The sequence below is a fragment of the Vombatus ursinus genome, unplaced genomic scaffold (assembly GCF_900497805.2).
Source record: "Vombatus ursinus unplaced genomic scaffold, bare-nosed wombat genome assembly UNPS02014785.1, whole genome shotgun sequence".
Classification (NCBI taxonomy): Eukaryota; Metazoa; Chordata; class Mammalia; order Diprotodontia; family Vombatidae; genus Vombatus; species Vombatus ursinus.
This window is the reverse complement of record NW_020954563.1, coordinates 9965172-9985907: the sequence shown is the minus strand read 5'-3', so window position 1 is coordinate 9985907 and position 20736 is coordinate 9965172. Positions and strand designations below refer to the sequence as shown.

The 20736-nt window shown below is 48.1% G+C and overlaps 1 protein-coding gene across 3 annotated transcripts in view; it reads left to right on the top strand.

Moving 5' to 3' along the window:
• MYH7B (myosin heavy chain 7B) overlaps window positions 1-20736 on the top strand; it is a 44997-nt gene that overhangs the window by 11796 nt on the left and 12465 nt on the right. For 2 of the 3 annotated variants that reach the window (XM_027867138.1, XM_027867140.1), the window contains exons 9-26: window positions 1132-1155; window positions 1373-1465; window positions 1757-1820; window positions 4362-4460; window positions 6392-6495; window positions 6872-7010; window positions 7172-7290; window positions 7990-8139; window positions 9612-9782; window positions 11303-11482; window positions 11776-11914; window positions 12019-12095; window positions 12782-12869; window positions 13103-13220; window positions 14905-15028; window positions 15379-15515; window positions 15615-15870; window positions 19104-19346. In XM_027867138.1, coding sequence (XP_027722939.1) covers window positions 1132-1155; window positions 1373-1465; window positions 1757-1820; window positions 4362-4460; window positions 6392-6495; window positions 6872-7010; window positions 7172-7290; window positions 7990-8139; window positions 9612-9782; window positions 11303-11482; window positions 11776-11914; window positions 12019-12095; window positions 12782-12869; window positions 13103-13220; window positions 14905-15028; window positions 15379-15515; window positions 15615-15870; window positions 19104-19346 — 2325 coding nt within the window. The remainder of the gene's footprint in view (window positions 1-1131; window positions 1156-1372; window positions 1466-1756; window positions 1821-4361; window positions 4461-6391; window positions 6496-6871; window positions 7011-7171; window positions 7291-7989; window positions 8140-9611; window positions 9783-11302; window positions 11483-11775; window positions 11915-12018; window positions 12096-12781; window positions 12870-13102; window positions 13221-14904; window positions 15029-15378; window positions 15516-15614; window positions 15871-19103; window positions 19347-20736) is intronic. The other variant, XM_027867139.1, reaches the window with a different exon arrangement.

Here is a 20736-nt window from a genome sequence, read left to right as displayed (position 1 = left end):
TCAGTCTTCTTTTTTTCCAGTTGTATCTAATTCTTTGTGACCTTATTTGGGATTTTCTTGGCAAAGATATTGGGTTTGCCATTTCCTTCTCCAGCTCATTTTACAGATGAGGAAACAGAGGCCAATAGGGTTAAGTGACTTGCCCAGGGTTATACAGCTAGTAAGTGTCTGAGGCTGGATTTGAGCTCAGAAAGATGAGTCTTCTTGACTCAGGCCTGGCAGTCTATCCACTGTGCCACCTAGCTGCCCTCAATTGGCCCAATAGACCCTCAAAGCCCAGGTAATGTAAGAGTACCAGATGGGGAGTCAGAAGATATGGATTCTAGTCCTAGTTTTGTCATTAGTTTGCTCTGTGACTTTGGGCACATTGCTTACCTTTCCTGGGCCGCAGTTTCTTCCTTTATAAAATGAAGGGTTTGGACTCAATATTCTCCAAGGGACCTTATGGCCCTGATATTCTATTAATTCAAAGTCATTTGTCATAACTCAGTGGTCAGGGGTGATATGGGGGCTCCCCTGGGGTCCCATGGGGTCAGCAACTGGGAGTCAGCTGGACCTCTAAGCCAGACCATGCTGGGGCAGAGGACAATGGGAGAATAACAAAGGTTGTTCATCTTCATAGATCAGTGAGGGAGCCAGGGCAGGTATTATGACCCCTGTTTTACAGATGAGGAAACTGAGACTCAGAATGACAACCTACCTGGCTCAAGGACATGCAGTTAGGAAATGCAAGAATCAGGATTCCTGCTCCAGTTTCCTGGAGTTCCCTTTGAGTTCCCATGCAGAGAGACTCTCTCCAGGCTGAAGTGGGCTGGAGGAGAGCAACCAGGGAGCAGGGGGAGGCTTCTTACCCCCTCCCCCCCTAGCTATGCCCAGCTCCTCTGCCCTTTCTCCTTTCTTCCCTCCCTCTCCCCCTTTCTCCCTCCTGCCTTTTGCATTTCTCCATCTGCCCCTTCTTCTTTCTCCCAGAAGAAGTCTGTGGGGTTTCTTCTCCAGCGGGGGGAGGCCATTTGGGTGGTTCAAGTTAACCCCGTGCCTAGGTTCTCCCCACTAACCAACATGCTGCCTTTGGCCCTTAACCTTCACCTCACAATGGTTTCTCACTATCTCTCTTTCCCTCTCTCTTTCCAGCAACTTTTGGCAACTAAGACTGGGGTGAGTTTGGGGTCTTAGGGAGGGGAGAGGGAGACACATACTCCCAGGGCTCCCCCTCACTACTATATCTGTGTCTCATAGTAAGCAAGGCTGTGAGATTAAAAAATAAAAGGCCTCTCCCTGTAAGCCTTCCCCGTCCAATTCCCAGCCACCTTTGTAGTCAGAAGCCCCCAATTAAGATGCTCTCCCCTTTTGCTGCCCCTCCCCCTCACTACAGGGAACCCTCGAAGATCAAATCATCGAGGCCAACCCAGCTTTGGAGGCCTTTGGAAATGCCAAGACCCTGAGGAATGACAACTCCTCCCGTTTTGTAAGTTATTCTGGGGCATTTAAGGGAATAAAGGAGGCGTGGGGTGGGGGAAACAGCCCTGTGGCCTCCGTAGCCAGCAGTTAGGTTGGAGTCCTACAGCTGAGTGGTCTTGGGGATGGAGAGAGGAGTAGGTGAGTTGGCTGAAATAACATCAGCCATCGGTAATTGGTACAGGGGGAGGACAGGTGCAGGGTCTCTGGGGGACTGGGGTGGGCATGGAGTGAATGGAGGCCTGGGAACTCTAGAATCCAGGCCTACTCACAGCCTGCCTGTGCCTCCTTCACTCCTCAGGGTAAGTTCATCCGGATCCACTTTGGACCATCAGGAAAGCTGGCATCTGCCGATATTGATAGCTGTAAGTCAGAGGGAGTGATGAGAGGGGAGGGGGGATGGAGGGGGCAGAAGGTTCTGGGTTTTTGTATGCTAGACCCAGCAACAAAAGCAGCCTTGCCCTCTTCAAAAGTCCAGCTTTCCCCAGCCCTGTCAACCCCTCAGTCATCCAGGCTTGACACTTCGGGATTGTCTTATAACAGGGATGAGAGATTTAGGAGTGCCAGCCCCAGGGATAGAGAAAGGTGAGGAGAAGGCAGAATAGGCAAGAGAGACAGAGACAGAGAGAGACAGAGAGACAGACAGAGATAGAAAGAGAGAGACGGGGAGAGAGAGACAGAGACAGAGACAGAGAGACAGACAGAGATAGAGAGAGACAGAGAGACAGAGGAAGAGAAGAAGAGGAGGAGGAGAGGAAGAAGAGAGAGACAGACAGAAAGAGACAGAGAGAGACAGAAAGAGACAGAGAGACATAGGCACACACACACACACACACACACACACACACACACACACACACAGAATTAGGACTGACCAGAAGTCACAATTCTATTGCAAATTTGCCCTTTCTTATCCTGTACTTCCAGTCACCAAGACCTGAGGATTTTATCGAAAAAACAGGTCCCTCATCTCTCCCCTTACTGCCACCTCTTCCCCAATTTAAGTCTCACTTCTTGCCTGGATTACTATAATGTCTTCCTAACTGGTCTCCCTACCTTCAGTGTCTCCCATCTCCAATCCACCCTTCACATAGAACTGCCAAAATTCCCTTCATAAAGAGCAGAGGGAGGGGGCAGTATGGGACAGTGGCTAGAGAATTGGCCTCAAAGCCAGGAAGGTCAGGGCTCCAGTTTTGCCTCTGACATGTACTGGCTCTATTACCCTGAGCAAGGCAATGAATCTCTCAGTGCTTTGGGCAATTCCTTAAGAACTAAGTTGTAAAGAAGGTGCCAACCTACATTGGTGGAGGGAGTTTCCTCACCTGGGAGTTCCCTATAACTAACATTTCTAATAATAGCTAACATTTATAAAGCATTTTAAAGTTTGAAGAGTACTTTACAAATATTGTCCCATTTTATCCTCCCAACAATCCTGGAAAGTAGGTAGATCAAAGGAGATAATACATGTAAAGATTTGTCACGGTACCTGACACTTAATAGGTACTATATAGATGCCTATTCCCTCTTCTCCCCCATTATTATCACCTTTTTACAGATGAGGAAACTCAGTAGTGACTTGTCCAGAGTCACACAGCTGTTAAGTGTCTGAGGTCAAATTTGAACTCAGTTTCTGACTCCAGGTTCTATACTAATGAAGTATAACTTATCAATCTAACCATCTAACTGTGTTACTCCCCTACTCAAAGATCCTTAATGGCTCCCCCCTACCCTGACCCTTTCCCCTCTCCTACAGGAAAAAGTCCAATCTCCTTAGCCTGGCATTAGTCTTCTGCCATATTATAATCAGTCTTGTTGACCAACTCTCTACTAGATGGTGCAATGGATAGAGTGCTAGGCCTGGCATCAGGAGGACCTGAGTTCAGATTTGGCCTCAGACACTAGCAGTATGATCCTGGACAAGTCACTTCATACTGTTGGCCTCAGTTTCCTCATTTGTAAAATGAACTAGAGAAAGAAATGGCAAAGTACTTTGGTGTCTTTGCCAAGAAAACTCCAAATGGGGTCACAAAAGAGTCAGCCACACTGAACAACAACACTCCCGCCCAACTTAATACAACATACTTGTTCTCACCTTTGTTCATGCCGTTGATTCTTCTTTCCCACTGCCCCCTAACCAGACCCTGTCCATCCTCCAAGACTCAGATGAAGTCCTGCTTCCTATCTGTGACTGCTCCCAGAGCACCTAGTGTCTGTGTGGCTCTGGCACAAATCTTTGTATCCCTCACTTAGCCAGGCACCCAGAAAATGTTTGTGGAATGAATGAGAACATCCTGATTCTCTGGTTTTCCATCCCTCTTTCACACACATACACAACCCACCTCCCCTGCCACTGAGACATTTCCTGATGCACAAATACACACATGTACACAAATGACTATATAGACATAGTAACACACACATCAGATCATAGAGTCAGAGTTAGAAGGGATCATAGTGACCACCTAGTCCAGCCTCTCCATTTTACAATTGGGGAAACTGAGGCATAGGGAGGTTAAGGGACTTGTCCAAAGTCACACAGACAGTAAGCTGCCAGAGACAGGTCCCCTGACTTTAGAGTCAATATTCTTTTCACCATACCATATACTCCACCTTCTTACATGCTGATATTCTCACAGACATGGACATAATGACATACATAAATACAGAAACACATATGCCAACACACAGATAACATTGCTAGGGATTTGAATACACATTGGGGCAGATTCACACTCATTCATTCACTCACACATAGCCACATGCTTATTGACGTGTACCTCAGGACCCTCCTGCATCAGCAAAAGGGATGCCCAACTGTCCTCCAGGGCAGCCCCCACAGGAGAATCTAGGCTGGTTCATTCTCCTCTTGTGCCCTAACTCCTCCTCCTTTTCTGCCTGCTGCCCAGACCTCTTGGAGAAATCCCGAGTGATCTTCCAGCTGCCCGGGGAGCGAGGCTATCATATCTACTACCAGATCCTGTCAGGGAAGAAGCCAGAGCTGCAGGGTAAGGGGGTGAGGGAGGTGGGAAAGGGGGACCGAGTAGGGCCATGTCCAAAGGGCATGGGGTTACAAGCAGTAGTGTGTTGGTAAATGTTTAACAATGTTTTAAAAAAAATGTTTACAGGATACACTTTTAAATTTAATCTACATTTTAAACATTTTATTCATCATCACCAGATAATTAACAAAACAATATATGAAGTCCTAATTTGAAGTGTTTGTCAGTTTCTGAGGTATAAATGTTGCTCACCCGGAAAATTTAATCCTCTCTCAAGTGAGTTAGAGTTGACTCTAGCACAGTCCTGGGTACTGGGTTAGGAGGACAGAGGGTGGGGGGAGAAGATAGGGCATTAGGGAAATGAAAAGGTCCAACAGGGAGCCCCCAGTTGGAGACCAGCAATACTTGGGCAAGAGGCCAGCGTCTGCCAAGGAGAGGCCTAGAACTTCAAAGATCTTGACCTCTATATACCCTTCCTAGATTTTCCTCTGAGATGTCAATGGGTAATTAATTATCATGAATAATAATAATAATGATGCCACCCTTCTCTAGCAAAGGTTTCAGAATACTTTCCTCACTATAGCCTAAGGGAAGAGGGAATGAAAGAAGGCTTATTAGCCCCATCTCATAGATAAGAAAGTTGAGTCTCAGAGAAGTGAACTTTAGTCATAGGGGTTCAGAGGAAGCAGCTGCAGGCTCTCCTAAAGTCACACAGTTAATCAAAATAACACATTGATTTAGGGTTTTCACATTTACAAAGCCCTTCCCTCTCCCCCCCTCCCCCCCACAACCTTATGAGGGAGGCCATGCAGATATTAGTATCACCATTATCCTTGTGGGTAAACTGAGGCTGAGAGATGCCCGTGGGATTTGAATTTAATTACAACTGCACTCTGATGTCCTCTGGGTAGAAGGACCCTCAGTGACACCTCATTTAGCACCTGGTGGTTTCCTTGTCTCGTCCTCAAAGGGCATGCTGGGAGAGAGAAGAGGGGTGGCTTCCACTCTGGGTGGGGAAGTCAGCGCTGGTTCCAAGACAAAAAAAGAGTTCTAGATTCTGTTACCCTTTTGGGTTTACAGGTATTGACCCCCATGTTATGGATAAACAAAGAAGTTAAATGATTAGGTTCAAGTCCCACAGCAGTGAATATCTGAGGCAGGTTTCGAAACCAGGCCTCTTAACTTCAAGGCCAGTCCTTGTTCCACTATCTTAGGCTACTGGGAGGAAGGAAGGGACAGAGAGAAAGCGTGCACCTCAACTTGGAATCAAGAGTCCTGGCTTCAGATTCTGACTCTGCTATTTACCAGTTGTGCGAGCAGGCAGGTTGCCTAACCTCTCTGACCTTCAGTTTACACGTCTGTAAAATAGGGGTATATAGTACCACCTATATAATAAGGTATTTAGGCAGAAGGCACCAGGCAGACCTTAAGTGCTAGAGAAATGAGATTATTATTAGGAGGAACAGGTGAGCCAGGGAGAACCTTGACTGGCTGACATTGGAGATGCTTAGAGTAGGCCCATTACTTCCTGAAGCCATATTTTACCTTCTGGCCTCCTGTTCTGAGTGTGAAACTGCCCAGGGCGATGTGGTCACTATGGGGACAAGAAGGGAAGAGCCACTGAGGCTGCCCTGTCTCACAAGGACTAAGGTATAGAGAGGCTCAGGGTTGTCCGCTAGAAAAGAAGAAACAGGTGGCCTGGGTCCCAGGGTCCATGGGAGGCAGGATGAAGGCAAGCCTTAGGGGAGCCGCTCAGGACCCGGGCTTTGATTCAGGGAGTGGGTGCCCTGGCTGGACTCCCTGGCTCCTGGACAGGGGCTGACTTGTGGTTTGAGCATCCTCCTCTCTGGGGTCCCCTATGCTAGCCTATGCCTAGATGCCTGCCCCAGGGAGAAAACTGTCCCTGCCAGGCCTGAAGTTTCTCTGTGTGCTCTCAGATATGCTGCTGCTCTCTCTGAACCCCTATGACTACCACTTCTGCAGCCAGGGCGTCACGACTGTGGACAATATGGATGATGGACAAGAGCTGATTGCAACTGATGTATGGGGGGGGGCGCTTTGGCATGGGAGGGGCAGAGGGGACCTACAGGGAGCTCAGGATGTTGGAGGGATGGGGGGGCACATTGGACATTCTGGGAAGGCAGAGGGAGATGTAGGGGGATGCAGAACAGTGGAAAAGTAGGGGAAGCATCTAGAGAAGAAGAACAAAGAGAGATAATTGGGAGGCTTGGGCATGAGGGTAGACTTGGGGGAACATAGAAGGGGTTCTGAGGGACAGAGGGAGATGTATTGGAGGGGCTCAGGATATTAGGTGATTGAGGGGAGATATATGGAAGGTTCAGAGGGAAAGAAGAAGATGTTTTAGGGGCTCAGGACACTTGTACCCTGTGTAACCTTCTTCCCCCCTCCCCATCCAGCACGCTATGGACATCCTGGGCTTCAGTGTAGATGAAAAGTGTGCCTGCTACAAAGTAGTGGGGGCTCTGATGCACTTTGGCAACATGAAATTCAAGCAGAAGCAGCGGGAGGAGCAGGCAGAGGCTGACGGCACTGAAAGTGAGACCCCAATCCAGACCCGGATCCTGGACTCTGCCCCCACCCACTTGTGATTGATACCCCTGTCCTGTTTGGGGACAATGGTCCCCAGTCCTACCAGGTGTTACCTCCAATGTCCACATCCCCCCAAACCATTGAATCTCTCCTGGTTACCCCCACAGGTGCAGATAAGGCTGCCTACTTGATGGGGATCAGCAGTGGGGACCTCCTAAAGGGGTTGCTGCACCCCAGAGTCAAAGTGGGGAATGAGTATGTGACCAAGGGACAGAGTGTGGAGCAGGTGAGTGGAAAGAGGGGGAACAGGGTGAAGGGGACAAAGGAGCAGGTGAGAGGTGACAGAGAGGAGTAGGAGGAGGAGACAGAGGAGCAGGTAATGGGGCAGAGAGGATTAGGTGGAGGGACAGAGGAACAGGTGAGGGGGGCCAGAGGAGCAGATGGGGGGAGCAGAGGAAGAAGTGAGAGGGGACAGAGAAAGAAAATGAGAGGGGACAGAAAAGAAGGTGAGAGGAGAAAGAGAGGAGCAGGTATGGGATCAGAGAGGCATCAGTGGGGGCAGAGGAACAGATCTGGAGAGATGGTAAGAAGCAGGGAGGATGGAGGAGCAGGTGTGGAGGGACAGAAGAAAAGGTGAGAGATGACAGAAGAATGGGTGAGGGGGCGACAGAGAGAAGAAAGTGAGAGGACAGAGAGGAGCAGGTGCGGGAGAACAGAAGAGCAGAAGAGGGAGACAGCAAGATGACCAGGTGAGAGGGTCAAAGAAAGAAGCAGGAGTGGGGGGAGGGGCGGAGCCTACCTGAGGAATGGGGGGGAGGAGGCGGAGCCTGCCTGAGGAGTGGGGGGAGGAGGCGGAGCCTGCCTGAGGATGAGGGAGGGGCGGAGCCTGCCTGAGTAGAGGGTGGGGCGGAGCCTGCCTGAGGGCCTGGATCCCAAGGGTTAGAATTGCTGTCCCTAAGTCAGCCCCTCCCTGGCACTCTTGCAGGTGGTGTTTGCTGTTGGGGCTCTGGCTAAAGCTACATATGACCGGCTCTTTAGATGGCTGGTCATGCGTATCAACCGAACCCTGGACACAAAGCTGGCCCGGCAGTTCTTCATCGGCGTGCTGGACATCGCTGGCTTTGAGATCTTTGAGGTGAGGGAGGCAAGGCTGTGGGGGCTGCAGGAGGCAGGCACTAGTATGGACCTTGGGCTCTTGGCTGTTACCCATCCGTGACCCCTTAATTCTTTAGGTCCCTCAGCTTCTTAGGGGAGGAGGTAAATACTCACATGCAATGGATGGCCCCTCAATGAAGGGGCTCCAGTATAGTTTTATGATGACACAGGTGCATAATCTGCTCGGTTCTTCAGCTCCCTCCCCGCACCCATGTCTGAAAGGGAATTTCTTCCCAGGAAAGGAAGAGAATAAGCATTTATATAATGCCCACTGTGTGCCAGGCACTGTGCTAAATGCTTTTCAAATATTATCTTATTTCATCCTTAACAACCACACTGTGAGGTAGGTGCTATTATTATCCCATTTTACAGATGAGGACACTGAGGCAAATAGAGGTTTGCCCAGGGTCACATAGCTAGTAAGTATCTGAGTCTGGAGATGAACTCAGATTGTCCTGACTCCAAGTCCAGGGTTCTATCCACTGTACCACCTAGCTGCCTCAGGCAATCATTCACATAGAAATGAGAGCTGAATTTATTGGAATAGAATTGATTAGGTTGGGGAAGCTAATTGTCGCAGTGGATAGAGCACCGTCAGGAAGACTCATCTTCCTGAGTTCAAATCTGGCCTCAGACACTAGCTGTGTGATCCTAGGCAAGTCACTTAACCATATTGGTCTTGGTTTCCTCCTCTGTAAAATGAGTTTGAGAAGGAAATGGCAAACCACTCTAGTATCTTAGCCAAGAAAACCCCAGATGGGGCTACGAAGAGTTGGACACAACTGAAAAATGACTAAACAACAAAAGATTAGATCAGGGATCCCTCCCTTCACCTTTCACCTGTTGAATTTCTCCCCCTCCCCTAATACCTGACTCAATACCACCTTCTCCAAGATGCCTTCCCTGATCTCTCCTGTTGGGGGCAAATTTATCCCTCAGAGTTCACACAGCAGCTTTGTATGCTACGAGGAAAGTATTTTGTAAACCTAGAGTACTACATGGATACAAATCATTTTTTCTAAAAACTAGACCTGTGATTTCATCAGTATTGACACCTGGTGAGGAATGCCATGCAGATGAGAACCCATGCTGGGGCACTGACAAATTAGACTCTTCCTAGAATGGGTAACAGCAGCATTTGAACTCAGTCCTTCCTGACTTTGAAGCCATTTCTCTTTCTTCCACACCATGCTGTCTCTCCATATCAAAGTTGTTAATAATGCAGATGAAACTTTAAAGTGCATCCCCTACCCCTGCCAAAGAGCCAGTAGTTATACATTAATCCTAGGCAAACAGAGGTCCAGTAACTTGCCCAAGGTCATGAAGCTAGTAAGTGTCTGAGGCTGGATTTGAACTCAGGTCTTCCTGACTCCAGGCCCAGCACTCTCTCCACCTAGCTGCCTTGCCCATACAGAGCACCTAATACATCCCTGTCCTTTGTCCCACCTGCAGTTTAACTCCTTTGAACAGCTGTGCATCAATTTCACCAATGAGAAGCTCCAGCAGTTCTTTAACCAGCACATGTTTGTGCTGGAGCAAGAGGAGTATCGTCGGGAGGGCATCGAGTGGGTGTTCATCGACTTTGGCCTTGATCTACAGCCCTGCATCGACCTCATTGAGAAGGTGGGCTCTGGGCTTTTAGGAAGGGAAGGGGGCCAAAGGGTTCCCTTGAGAATGCTAGGGATGGCCATGGTAGTGAAGATTTGTTGGGGGTGGTCATGACAGGTGACTTCCTCCATGTCAGGAGCTCCCAGGGAGGAAACTCCATCTACCAGCACTGGTTCTACAGCTTCATCAGCTTGTCTTAGATAGTCTCCTGGGGGCACCGAGAGCTTAAATGGTTTGTCCAGGGTCACCATAGCCTAGGTGGGCCAAAGGAGGGTCTCAATCCAGGCTGAGGTTGACTCAGTGTTCCCTGTGGGATGTGATAGATGTATTGAGAGTTAGGTACAGTGGCCAGGGAGGGGTGTTTTGGTTTGGAACCTGGTCTCTGATTGGGGCAGCAAGGAAACTGGCAAGGAGATAGATAGCCAGGGAGTAAATTAGCCAGGCTTGACATAGACAGCTCTTCAACAACCAGGACAGTAAGGATAGACATTCTGGAGATAAAATTATTAGGTCTTCCACGGTATGGGGTCCAATATTGGTGTGAGTCTTCTCATTTGCTCTTCATGAATGACTCTATTAATAATTCCATTACACAGATGAGGAAAGTGAGGCCCAGAGAAATTTAGAGGCTTGCCCAAGGTTATATAATAAGTTAACAGTAGAGTTGAGACTAGAACAACCCAGGTCTCCTGCCTCTGGATCCAGGACTCTTCTGTATGAGTGTGTGTGTGTGTGTGTGTGTGTGTGTATGTGTGTGTGTGTGTATATGTGTAAAAGAGAGAGAGAGTATGTGTGTGTGTGTGTGTGAGAGAGAGAGAGAGAGAGAGAGAGAGAATGTGTGTGAGAGAGACAGAGTCAGAGGGACACAGAGAGACAGAGACAGGAGAAACAGGGAGAGAGAGAGGAGAGAAACAGAGAGACAGAGACAGAAGGGAGAGACAGAAAGAGAAAGAGAGAGAAGAGAAGAGAAAGAGTTCGTCGCTTACTTTGTGCCAGGCACTGTGCTAAGCACTAGGGATACAAAGAAAGGCAAAAACACAGTCCCTCCCTTCAAGAAGCTCACTTCTAATGGAGTAGATGACATGCAAATAACAATCATTCAATCTATATATATATAATATATACATACACATATATATGCACACGTACATATATATATGCACATATACACACACAAGATATATAAAGCATAAATAAAAGATAATCTCAGAATGAAAGGGCCCCATGGGGGTGGCTGGGAAGGCCTCCTGCCACAGGTGAGATTGGAGCTGAGCTTTGCAGGAAGCCAGGTGTTGGAGGGGAGGAAGGTGAGCATACAGGTACAGGGGCAACCACTATATATTCAGGGAGTCAGGAGATGGAGTGTCACCTGAGGAATAGAAGGCAGGCTGGTGTAGGTGGATTGTAGGGCATATGAAGAATAAAGTATAAAAGAACCAGAAAGTGAGGAAGGGGCCAGATAGCAAAGGACTTTAGACGTTCTGGTGTGTTGCATGCGTGTGTCCATTGACCTGCCTCCCTCCCCAACTCTGCAGCCGATGGGCATCCTCTCCATCCTGGAGGAGGAGTGCATGTTCCCCAAGGCCTCTGACGTGAGCTTCCGGGCCAAGCTCTATGACAACCATGCTGGGAAATCACCCAATTTCCAGAAGCCGCGGCCAGACAAGAAGCGCAAATACGAAGCGCATTTTGAGATCGTGCACTACGCTGGGGTGGTATGCACCAGTCCTGACCCCTGGCCCCCGGCCTTCTTTAACCTTCCCTAACCTTAACCTTAATCCCAACTCTGACCTCTGACGCCCCCCCCACCTGGATCCTATTCCTATCCTTTACCCTTCTCTCAACCTTCCACCCAGAATATAAACTCCTCTTGGCCAGGGTCTATTTTGCTTTTTATCATTTGTATCTTCAGCCCCTACCGCAGTATCAGGTACAGGGAGGTGCTTAAAATTGCATCCTGAACTGAAGGCCTGACCCCACCCCTGCTCCTGGCCCTTTCTCATTTCAGGTACCCTACAGCATCGTGGGATGGTTGGAGAAGAACAAGGACCCACTGAATGAGACTGTCGTCCCTGTCTTCCAGAAATCTCAGAACAAATTGTTGGCTTCCCTCTATGAGAGCTATTCAGCTTCTACCACTGCTTCAAGTCAGTCTCCCCTCCCCCTGTAGCCTAGGGTGGGGGGACCCAGGGAGGGAGGGTGCCATGGGGAGCCATCTCTTCTATGTGACTGGTGTCCTTGTCTCCACCAGCTGAGGGCCCCAAATCTGGGGTGAAGGAAAAGCGGAAGAAGGCGGCATCGTTTCAGACGGTGTCCCAGGTGCACAAGGTGAGGGGGCGTTGTCTTCCCTGCTCCCTTGGGCACTAACCCCTCTCCTCAGCCAGTCCCCTGCCTGTCTGGGTGGGCAGCTGTTAAGACTTGCAGTGATGTTTAATTCTTCTCTACGTGAACATCACAACAAGTCTATACAGTTTCCCAGCCCCATGCCTCTGGGACCAAGCTGGTGGCAGATGGGGATTGGGGTTGGGGGCTTGGGAGGATTGGCCATGGGAGTCACCAGTGGAGAACACTAAAGGGTCACTGGAGCCCAGGGGTATATAAAAAGTGATTCAGCTTATTAGCTGTGTGACCTTGAGCAACAAGTCCTTTGCTCTCTCTGGGCCTTGGTGTCACCATTTGTAAAATGAAGAGGGCATTGGACTATACCATCTCTAAGGTGGTTTCCTGCTCTAAATCTCATGAACTAAGAAGTAGGCCAGTTCAGGCATAGAGGGTCTCTGGAAGTAAGAGAGACTCATGAAAGCACAGGGAAAGCTGAGGAATGTGGAAAGCTTGGGGAATGTGGAAACTCCATAGGGGATGGGGAGGCCATGAAACAGACATAAGGAACCCTAAGGCCAGGGGTTTAGGACATGATCAGCAATACGGGGAGGTGAGAAGGGCAATCAGCTAGAGGGGATGCCAGGGGCTCCCTCTAATATTATCCGCCACCCACTGCCTTCTCTCCTGCCCAGGAAAACCTCAATAAACTGATGACCAATTTACGGGCCACCCAACCACACTTTGTCCGATGCATCGTCCCTAATGAGACCAAGACACCAGGTAGGCACCTGACTGTGCACCTGGTGAGTTGGGAAATCCTGGTGTCCAGAAAGGTATTAGGCAGAGAAACATGGGGGTAGGGAGACCTCACCTGATATCACCAGCCCTTCCCCTCCCCCCTCCCTGATATATTGCATACAAGCTGCCTGTTTTCACTTGTCTTTGCTGGGTTTTCTGGAGGTTGGGCTGAGATCTAGTCTCCATTGACCTCTACCCCATGAACCCCATCCCAGGAGTCATGGATGCCTTCTTGGTGCTACACCAGCTACGCTGCAATGGGGTTCTGGAAGGAATACGCATCTGCCGCCAGGGTTTCCCCAACCGCCTGCTTTACATGGATTTCCGACAGCGGTCAGTGACTCCCCTGCTCCCTGTGACAATGTGACGATGCTATAGGTTTTCCTCCATATCTTCCCAGGTACTAACTGACCACATAGGGACAAAGCTACGTGTCCTGTAAGCCCTGCCCTTGTGAAGTCTAAGAATCTTGTTGGACAAACAAAATCCACATGATGCATATGAAAAGATAAATAATCAGACAAGACTTTGCATGCTTGGGGTCACTCAGGTCTGTAAGAACTTAGAAAAATGGTCAGTGGCTTGGAGAAAGATGGGCAGATGGATCTTGAAGGATGAAAAGCATTACAAGAGGGGGCAGCTAGGTGGTGCAGTGGATAGAGCACCGGCTCTGAAGTTAAGAGGACCTGAGTTCAAATCGGGCTTCAGACCAAACACTTGACACTTACTAGCTGTGTGACCCTGGGCAAGTCACTTAACCCCAATTGCCTAAAAAAAAAAAAAAAAACATTATAAGAGGAGGCAAAGAGGGCATTCTAAGAAGGGGGAATGTATGAGCCAAGACTCAGAGTTGGGAATCAAGTATTTGGGGAAACCTAGCCTGTTTGTAGCAGAGGAAGTTGGGGCCAGATCATAGAAGGCCTTGAATGCCAGGATGAGGAGTTTGGAATTTTATTCTTTAGTGGTGATAAGAAGCCAGTGGAGGTTTTTGAGCAAGAGGAGAAATGTGTTCAGAGCTGTGCCTTACAGGAAGGGAAGAACTGGCTGTGAGTACAGGATGGACTAGGGGGAAAGACTGGAAACAGGTAAGTCCTTTAAGGGGCTGTTATGTGTAGGCAGGAGGAAGCTTGACCGGAGGCACTAAGAGGCAACATCATACTGGATGGCAGATAGGGAACTGGAGTTTAAATCAGGAAGACCTGGGTTCATATCTTGTCCTAAGATACTTACTAGCTGTGTTACCTTGGACAAGTCACTGAACTTCTCTGTGACACAATTTCCTTTTCTGTAAAATGAGGGGGTTAGACTCAGTGGCTTCTAAGAAACTCTTCCAGATCTAAAATCTGTTATCTTATGACTGGGCATCACAAAGACGGAACAGATGCTAGGAACATTCCAAAGGAGTTAACTTTTTTTTTCAAATATTATTTTTAATAATGCCTTTTTTGGTTGTATCACATGCTTTTCGAAATATATCCCCCCCCATCAGTAAACTATCCTTTGTAACAAAAATTTAATAAAAAGAAAAAAAATCAGTTCAGCCAAACCAACCAACATAGCGACCACGACCGACCATCCAGGGGTGGGGAACCTGCGGCCTCGAGGCCATGTGTGGCCTTCTAGGTCCTCAAGTGCGGCCCTTTGACTGAATCCAAACTTCAAAGAACAAATCCCCTTCATAAAAGGATTTGTTCTGTAAAACTTAGACTCCGTCAAAAGACTGCACTCAAGGTTCCCCACTCCTGAATTATTCCCAATCAAAGGAATTCACTTTTTTTTAAAAGGCTTTTTAAAAGGATAGAATCAGGTTCTAAAATCAAGATGCAAAGCAACTTCTCCACAGGACACTGAGGTGTTCTGCTGCTGCCCTTCTCCTCGCCCTTCCTTGACCTCTTCTAGTTTAAGCCCTGACTCTGGGCCACACATGGCTCTGCCCTTTGGCCTCATGACACCTGGTCCCTGACCCTCTCCCCCATGGGATCCTCCTGCCACCCCCTCATTCTCAGCCTCCCCCCAGGTATCGCATCCTGAATCCCAGCGCTGTCCCAGATGATACCTTCGTGGATAGCAGGAAGGCCACCGAGAAGCTCCTTGGCTCATTGGACATTGACCACACACAGTACAAGTTTGGTCACACCAAGGTGAGGGGGGGTGTCACACTGTCAAGTGTCAGGGGTCAAGGGTCACTCTGAGGTTGGGGTCCCACTGAGTTTAGGAGTGGTTCAAAAGGATTAGAGGTCCCATTGAGGTCAGGGGGGATACATCAAGGTCAAGGTCTCTCTGAGGTTACCAGACACACAGGCTCATAGGGTCAGAAGGGCCCTCAGAGGCCATCCAGCCCAACTCCTTCACGTTATACACGTGGAAACTGAGACCCAAAGTTATACCGCTGAGGGCTTGAATTGGGAACAGGGGAGCACGCTGAAGCCTGAGGTCACGCCAAGGGTCAGGGGTCACACAGGGTCAAGGAAAGCCCATCTTTTCCTTGCAGGTGTTCTTTAAGTCTGGGCTGCTGGCCGTGCTGGAGGAACTTAGGGATGAGCGGCTGGCCAAGATCCTGACCTTGCTGCAGGCGAGGATCCGGGGCCACCTCATGCGCATTGAGCACCAGCACATGAGAGGGGGAAGGTATGAGGAGTCCCAGGGGTTCTGCCCGTGGTGGGGCAGGGGACTGGAGACCTCCCCCCAGTGCCTGCTGCCCCCTGACCCTCGGCTCCCCGTCTCCAGGGATGCCCTCTATACCATCCAGTGCAATATCCGGGCTTTTGCGGCCGTGAAGAACTGGTCCTGGATGAAGCTCTTCTTCAAGATGAAGCCGCTGCTACGCTCCGTGCAGGCGGAGGAGGAGCTGGGGGCCCTGCGGGCTGAGCTCCGGGGGCTGCGGAGCTCCCTGGCCGAGGCCGAGGCCAAGAGACGGGAGCTGGAGGAGAAGCACATCGGCATTGCCCAGGAGAAGAACGACCTGTCCCTGCAGCTGCAGGCGGTGAGCCCTGGCAGGGCGGGGCTAGGCCCTGGGAGCAGCCGTTAGAGCGCCAGCCCTTCCTGCCTCCCTCAGCGGACACCCGTGCATCCACCCACACTTGGATAGGACGCTTCACAGCTTGCAAAAATGCTTTCCTCACATTAGCCCCTAAGATAGGCAGAATAAGGGCTGTCATACTCATTCTAGCGAGGAGGAAACGGGCAGAAAGAAGATGTGGCTTGCCTCGGGTCAATATAATTAGTTAAGTATTGGGGCTAAGGCTCAAACTCGGATGATAGGATTTAGAACTGGTAGGAATCTTAGAGGTCCCATTTCAAGGATTCAGGTCAAGTCCCTCATTTTGCAGATGAGGAAACAGAGAAGAGAAGCAGCTTTTCCAAGGTCATGTGGGTAGTAAATCATAGAGCTGAGATTTAAAAGCAGGCCTCCTGACTCTAAACATACCATTCTTTCCACAATATCACATTGTCCCAGTTGTGATACAAGCCTAGCATTCAAGGAAGGCTTTTCTTCTTTCCTTCCTTCCTCCCTTCCTCCCTTTCCTCCTTCCTTCCTTCCTTCCTTCCTTCCTTCCTTCCTTCCTTCCTTCCTCTCTTCTTTCCCTTCATCAATCTTTCCTTCCCTCCATCAATCTTTCCTTCCCTCCTTTCTTCTTTCCTTCCTTCTCTCCTTCCTTCCCTTCTTCCTTGTTCCCCTTTCCTCCTTCCTTCCATTTTATTTAATTCATTCAGCAGACATTTATGTCAAGTCAGTGGTGTAGCACACCCCTCATTAGACTCATTTCTCCCCATTTCCCTACACACCCTGCCCCTTTATCCAGATGGATCTACCCAATGTCCCCTTCATAGACTTGGACCTTCATGGCTCCATATGTTTGCTTATGCTGTTTTCCCAATGTGGAATGGCTACGCTCCATCACCCTCCTCCTGCCCCACCTTCCCCACTGCCATATTAAAAAGCCTACCCATTCTTCAATGCCCAGACCAAATAATACCTCCTTTATGGAATTTCCCCTGAAGGCTTTATTGAGTAGATGTCACAATGCATAGGAAAGTGTGCTGAATTCAGAATCAGTGAAACCCAGGCCTGAATCATGATCTCATTAGTTACTACCTTTGTGAACTTGAGAAAGTCCCTTCCCCTTTCTGGTCCTCTTTCCTCATCTATAAAACAAGGGGATTGGCCTAGATCACTGGAGTCAAACTCATATAAAAACAAGGGCCATTAAATCGTACATAAGGATCTTTGAAGGCACATATTGACTTTGAAAACCACATATTAATCATATTTATATTCTTTTGTATTTCCAGTTACTGTTAAAAATATTTCTGAATTATATTTAAATCTGATTCAGGAGTGTTATGGCCACATGTCTGACTTTTCTGCACTAGATGACTTCCAAGGTACCTTCCAGGCCTAAATGTATAATCCAGGATCCTATGTCGCCTCTCTGTGCCTCAGTTTCCTCTGTAAAAATCAGGAGTTTGGGCTAGATTGTTTCCAAAGTTCCCTCCAGCTCTGATGTTTTATGATCCTTTAGGTCATCTCACAACATGTCTTTTGGACAGATCTCTTAGCAAGTGCCCCCAACTCAATTGAATTGTATTCAGATGTATTCACTTCTTCCTCCTATAAAGCTGGGTTATATGAAGTCAGTATCTTTAAGGCCTAATAATCTATGAGTCATCTTGACTTATTTATCTTTGTTCTCCAAGCTAAAAGAAATACAGAATCTCAGAGGTGGAAGAGGAGCCTCAGTGGTCTGTAATATCACCAGCAAGTGGCCATTGAGACTCTAGTTGAACACCTCCAGTAACAGGGAGATCATTACTTACCTTGTTCACTTGATCACTTGATCACTCCCTTGGTTAATGCCAAGGCATTACATTTCACTTTTGGACAGCTCTAATTATTTTTTTAAATCAATCAATTAATTAATTTTTAATTTTCAACATTCACTTCCATAGGATTTTGAGTTTTAAATTTTCTCCACCTCCCTCCCCTTCCCTCTCCCCCTTCCTCCCTCCCCAAGATGGCATGCAATCTGATATAGGCTATACATATACATTCATATTAAACATATTTTCACATTAGTCATGTTGTAAAGAAGAATTAGAACCAGTGGGAGAAACCACGAGAAAGAAGAAACAAACAAACAAAAAAAGACAGCAAATAGTATGCTTCCATCTGCATTCAGACTCCATAGTTCTTTCTCGGGATGTGGCTTGCATTTTCCATCATGAGTCTTTTGGAGTTGTCTTAGATCCTTGCATTGCTGAGAAGAGCTAAGTCTGTCAAAGTTAGTCATCGTACAATGTGGCTGTTACTGTGTACAATTTTCTCCTAGTTCTGCTCATTTCATTCTGCATCAGTTCATGTAAGTCTTTCCAGGTTTTTCTGAAGTTTGCCTGCCCATCATTTCTTATAGCACAAGAGTATTCCATTACATTCATATACTACAACTTGTTCAGCCATTCCCCAATTGATGGGCGTCCTCTCAATTTCCAATTCATTGCCAACACAAAAAGAATGGCTATAAATATTTCTGTACATGTGGGTCCTTTTTCCATTTTTATGATCTCTTTGGGAGCTCTTTTTTTTTACATTTCTTACGTTGAATTGAATTTGGCCTCTGTAACTCTCTCTCTCTCCTCCCTCTGCCTACTTTGGTCTTAGTTTTACCCTCTGAGACTGAATAGAACAAAATTCACCTCTCTTCTGTATAATGACTTTTTACAGGCAGTTTGTTGACACAACGAATAGAGTGCTGGGCCTGGAGTCAGGAAGACCCAAGTTCAAATGTGACCTCAGACACTTACTAGCTGTGTGATTCTGGGCAAGTCGTTCCTTCTCCTCTGTATGCCTCAGTTTCCCCAAATGTAAAATGGGGATAATAAGTCCCAGATATATTATGAGTTTCCAATGAGGCAATATTTAAAAAAAGGCCTGGCACATAGCAGGCTCTTAATAAATGCTTATTCCCTTCCTCTTTCCTTTCAGATCTGTGACCAAATATCTCCCTAAGTATTTTCTTCTCTAGGCTAAACACCCCAATAGATACTCAGTAAATGTTTGGGAATGAATGAATGAATGAATGAACCAATTAATGGGTAAGACCAGTCTGCATTTTGACTTGCCTGCAGCCTGGTCCCTTTCAGTCCTAGCTTCCCGTCTGGGTCCTGCTCTGCCCCTGGGCCAGGGGTGCTGATCCCTGTTGTCTGTCTCCTTTTCAGGAGCAGGACAACCTGGCAGATGCAGAGGAGCGCTGTGACCTTCTGATCAAGTCCAAGGTGCAGCTGGAGGCCAAGGTGAAGGAGCTGAGTGAGCGGCTGGAGGATGAAGAGGAGATGAACTCTGATCTCACGGCGAGGAAACGGCATCTGGAGGACGAGTGTACCGAACTCAAGAAGGACATTGATGACCTAGAGCTGACCCTGGCCAAGGTGGAGAAGGAGAAGCACGCCACGGAGAATAAGGTTCGCACGTGGCCAGGAATGGCACTAGGGAGAGCCACAGCCCAGAATTAGGACTGGGGCCAGAGCCCAGAGCAAGGCGCTAGGCCCAGGAGAACCAGAGGAGCTAGAGCTTAGATGTGAGGGAAGACCTAGGATGAGGGCTGCACTGGACTAGGGCAGAGAGCCAGGGAAAGGAAAAAGAAAACAACTCAGAGGGAAACTGGAAGAGAAGCTCAGAAAATAGCAAAGAGTCAAGACTGGACAAGACTGGAGCAAATACCTGGGAAAGGGCCCAAGGTGAAGCCTAAAACAAGGAAGGGCTGGGTGATAGGCATGAACCTAGACCACCAGGAAGGCTCAAAGCAGAGATCTGGTGTGGGGCTTTGTGTCAAGGAGTAAGGTAGAGGACTTAGGATCTAGGGGCTGAGGAGTCTGGAAAGACCACTGAACTTGGAGTCATCCGACCTGTATATGTCTTGTACAGACATAGTTGTTTGCATGTTGTCTCCTGTGTCAGAATATGGATGCCTCAAGGGCAGTGTCCACTTGTCAGCCTTTTTTGTATCTTTAATACTTAGCACAGTTCCTGAAACACAGTAAGTGCTTAATAAATGCTTGTTGGCTGACTGATTGACTGAATACTGCCTGAGCCCCTTACTACCTATGTGACTTAACCTCTCTGGGCCTCAGTTTTCTCTCCTGCAAAATGAGAGGTTTAGTTGACTTCTAAACTTTCTTCTAAACCTAGTTCAGTGATCTAGGGCAATGCATGAATCCTTGGAAAAGGAGAATTAGAGAAACAATGCTAGATACTCAATGCTACTGGGTCCTATTCTCCAAGGATGGGCGATCAGGGGGTCAGCTCAGCTGGGACTTCTCTGACAGGCAACGCTGTCAATGTTGGAGAACACAGTCCCAACATGGTACCCATCATTGCTAACTCCCGATTCTGGGACATGCCATACGTAGGCCTGAGCCATGATCAACAGAGACACCTGGGTCGTATCCCCATGCCACAGTAAAGAAAAATGGAGAAAAACCTAAACCTCTCAGCTTCATTCCTCCATGGTCTTCTCCCTTCACTGAGAACACTTACTAAACACTCTACTTATTGCCACAGAGACCAATCCAAGATCATCAATGGCTCATATCTAGGTAGCCCTTCAAAGTTTACATGGTACTTTCTTCATAATTCCCCTGTCATTAGCTACATTTCATAGATAAGGAAACAGGCTTAGAGGGGTTCAGTGAAGTCACATAGTTAGACAATGGCAGAACCAGAATTTGAACTCAGGTTTCTCAATTGCTGGTCTAGCACCCTTTTCACTGAAGCACCCCATCTCACCAGCCCCTATTTTACTATTTGTGGAAGGAGTGGTGACAGCAGATATGACCTACTTCAGTTGTTCAC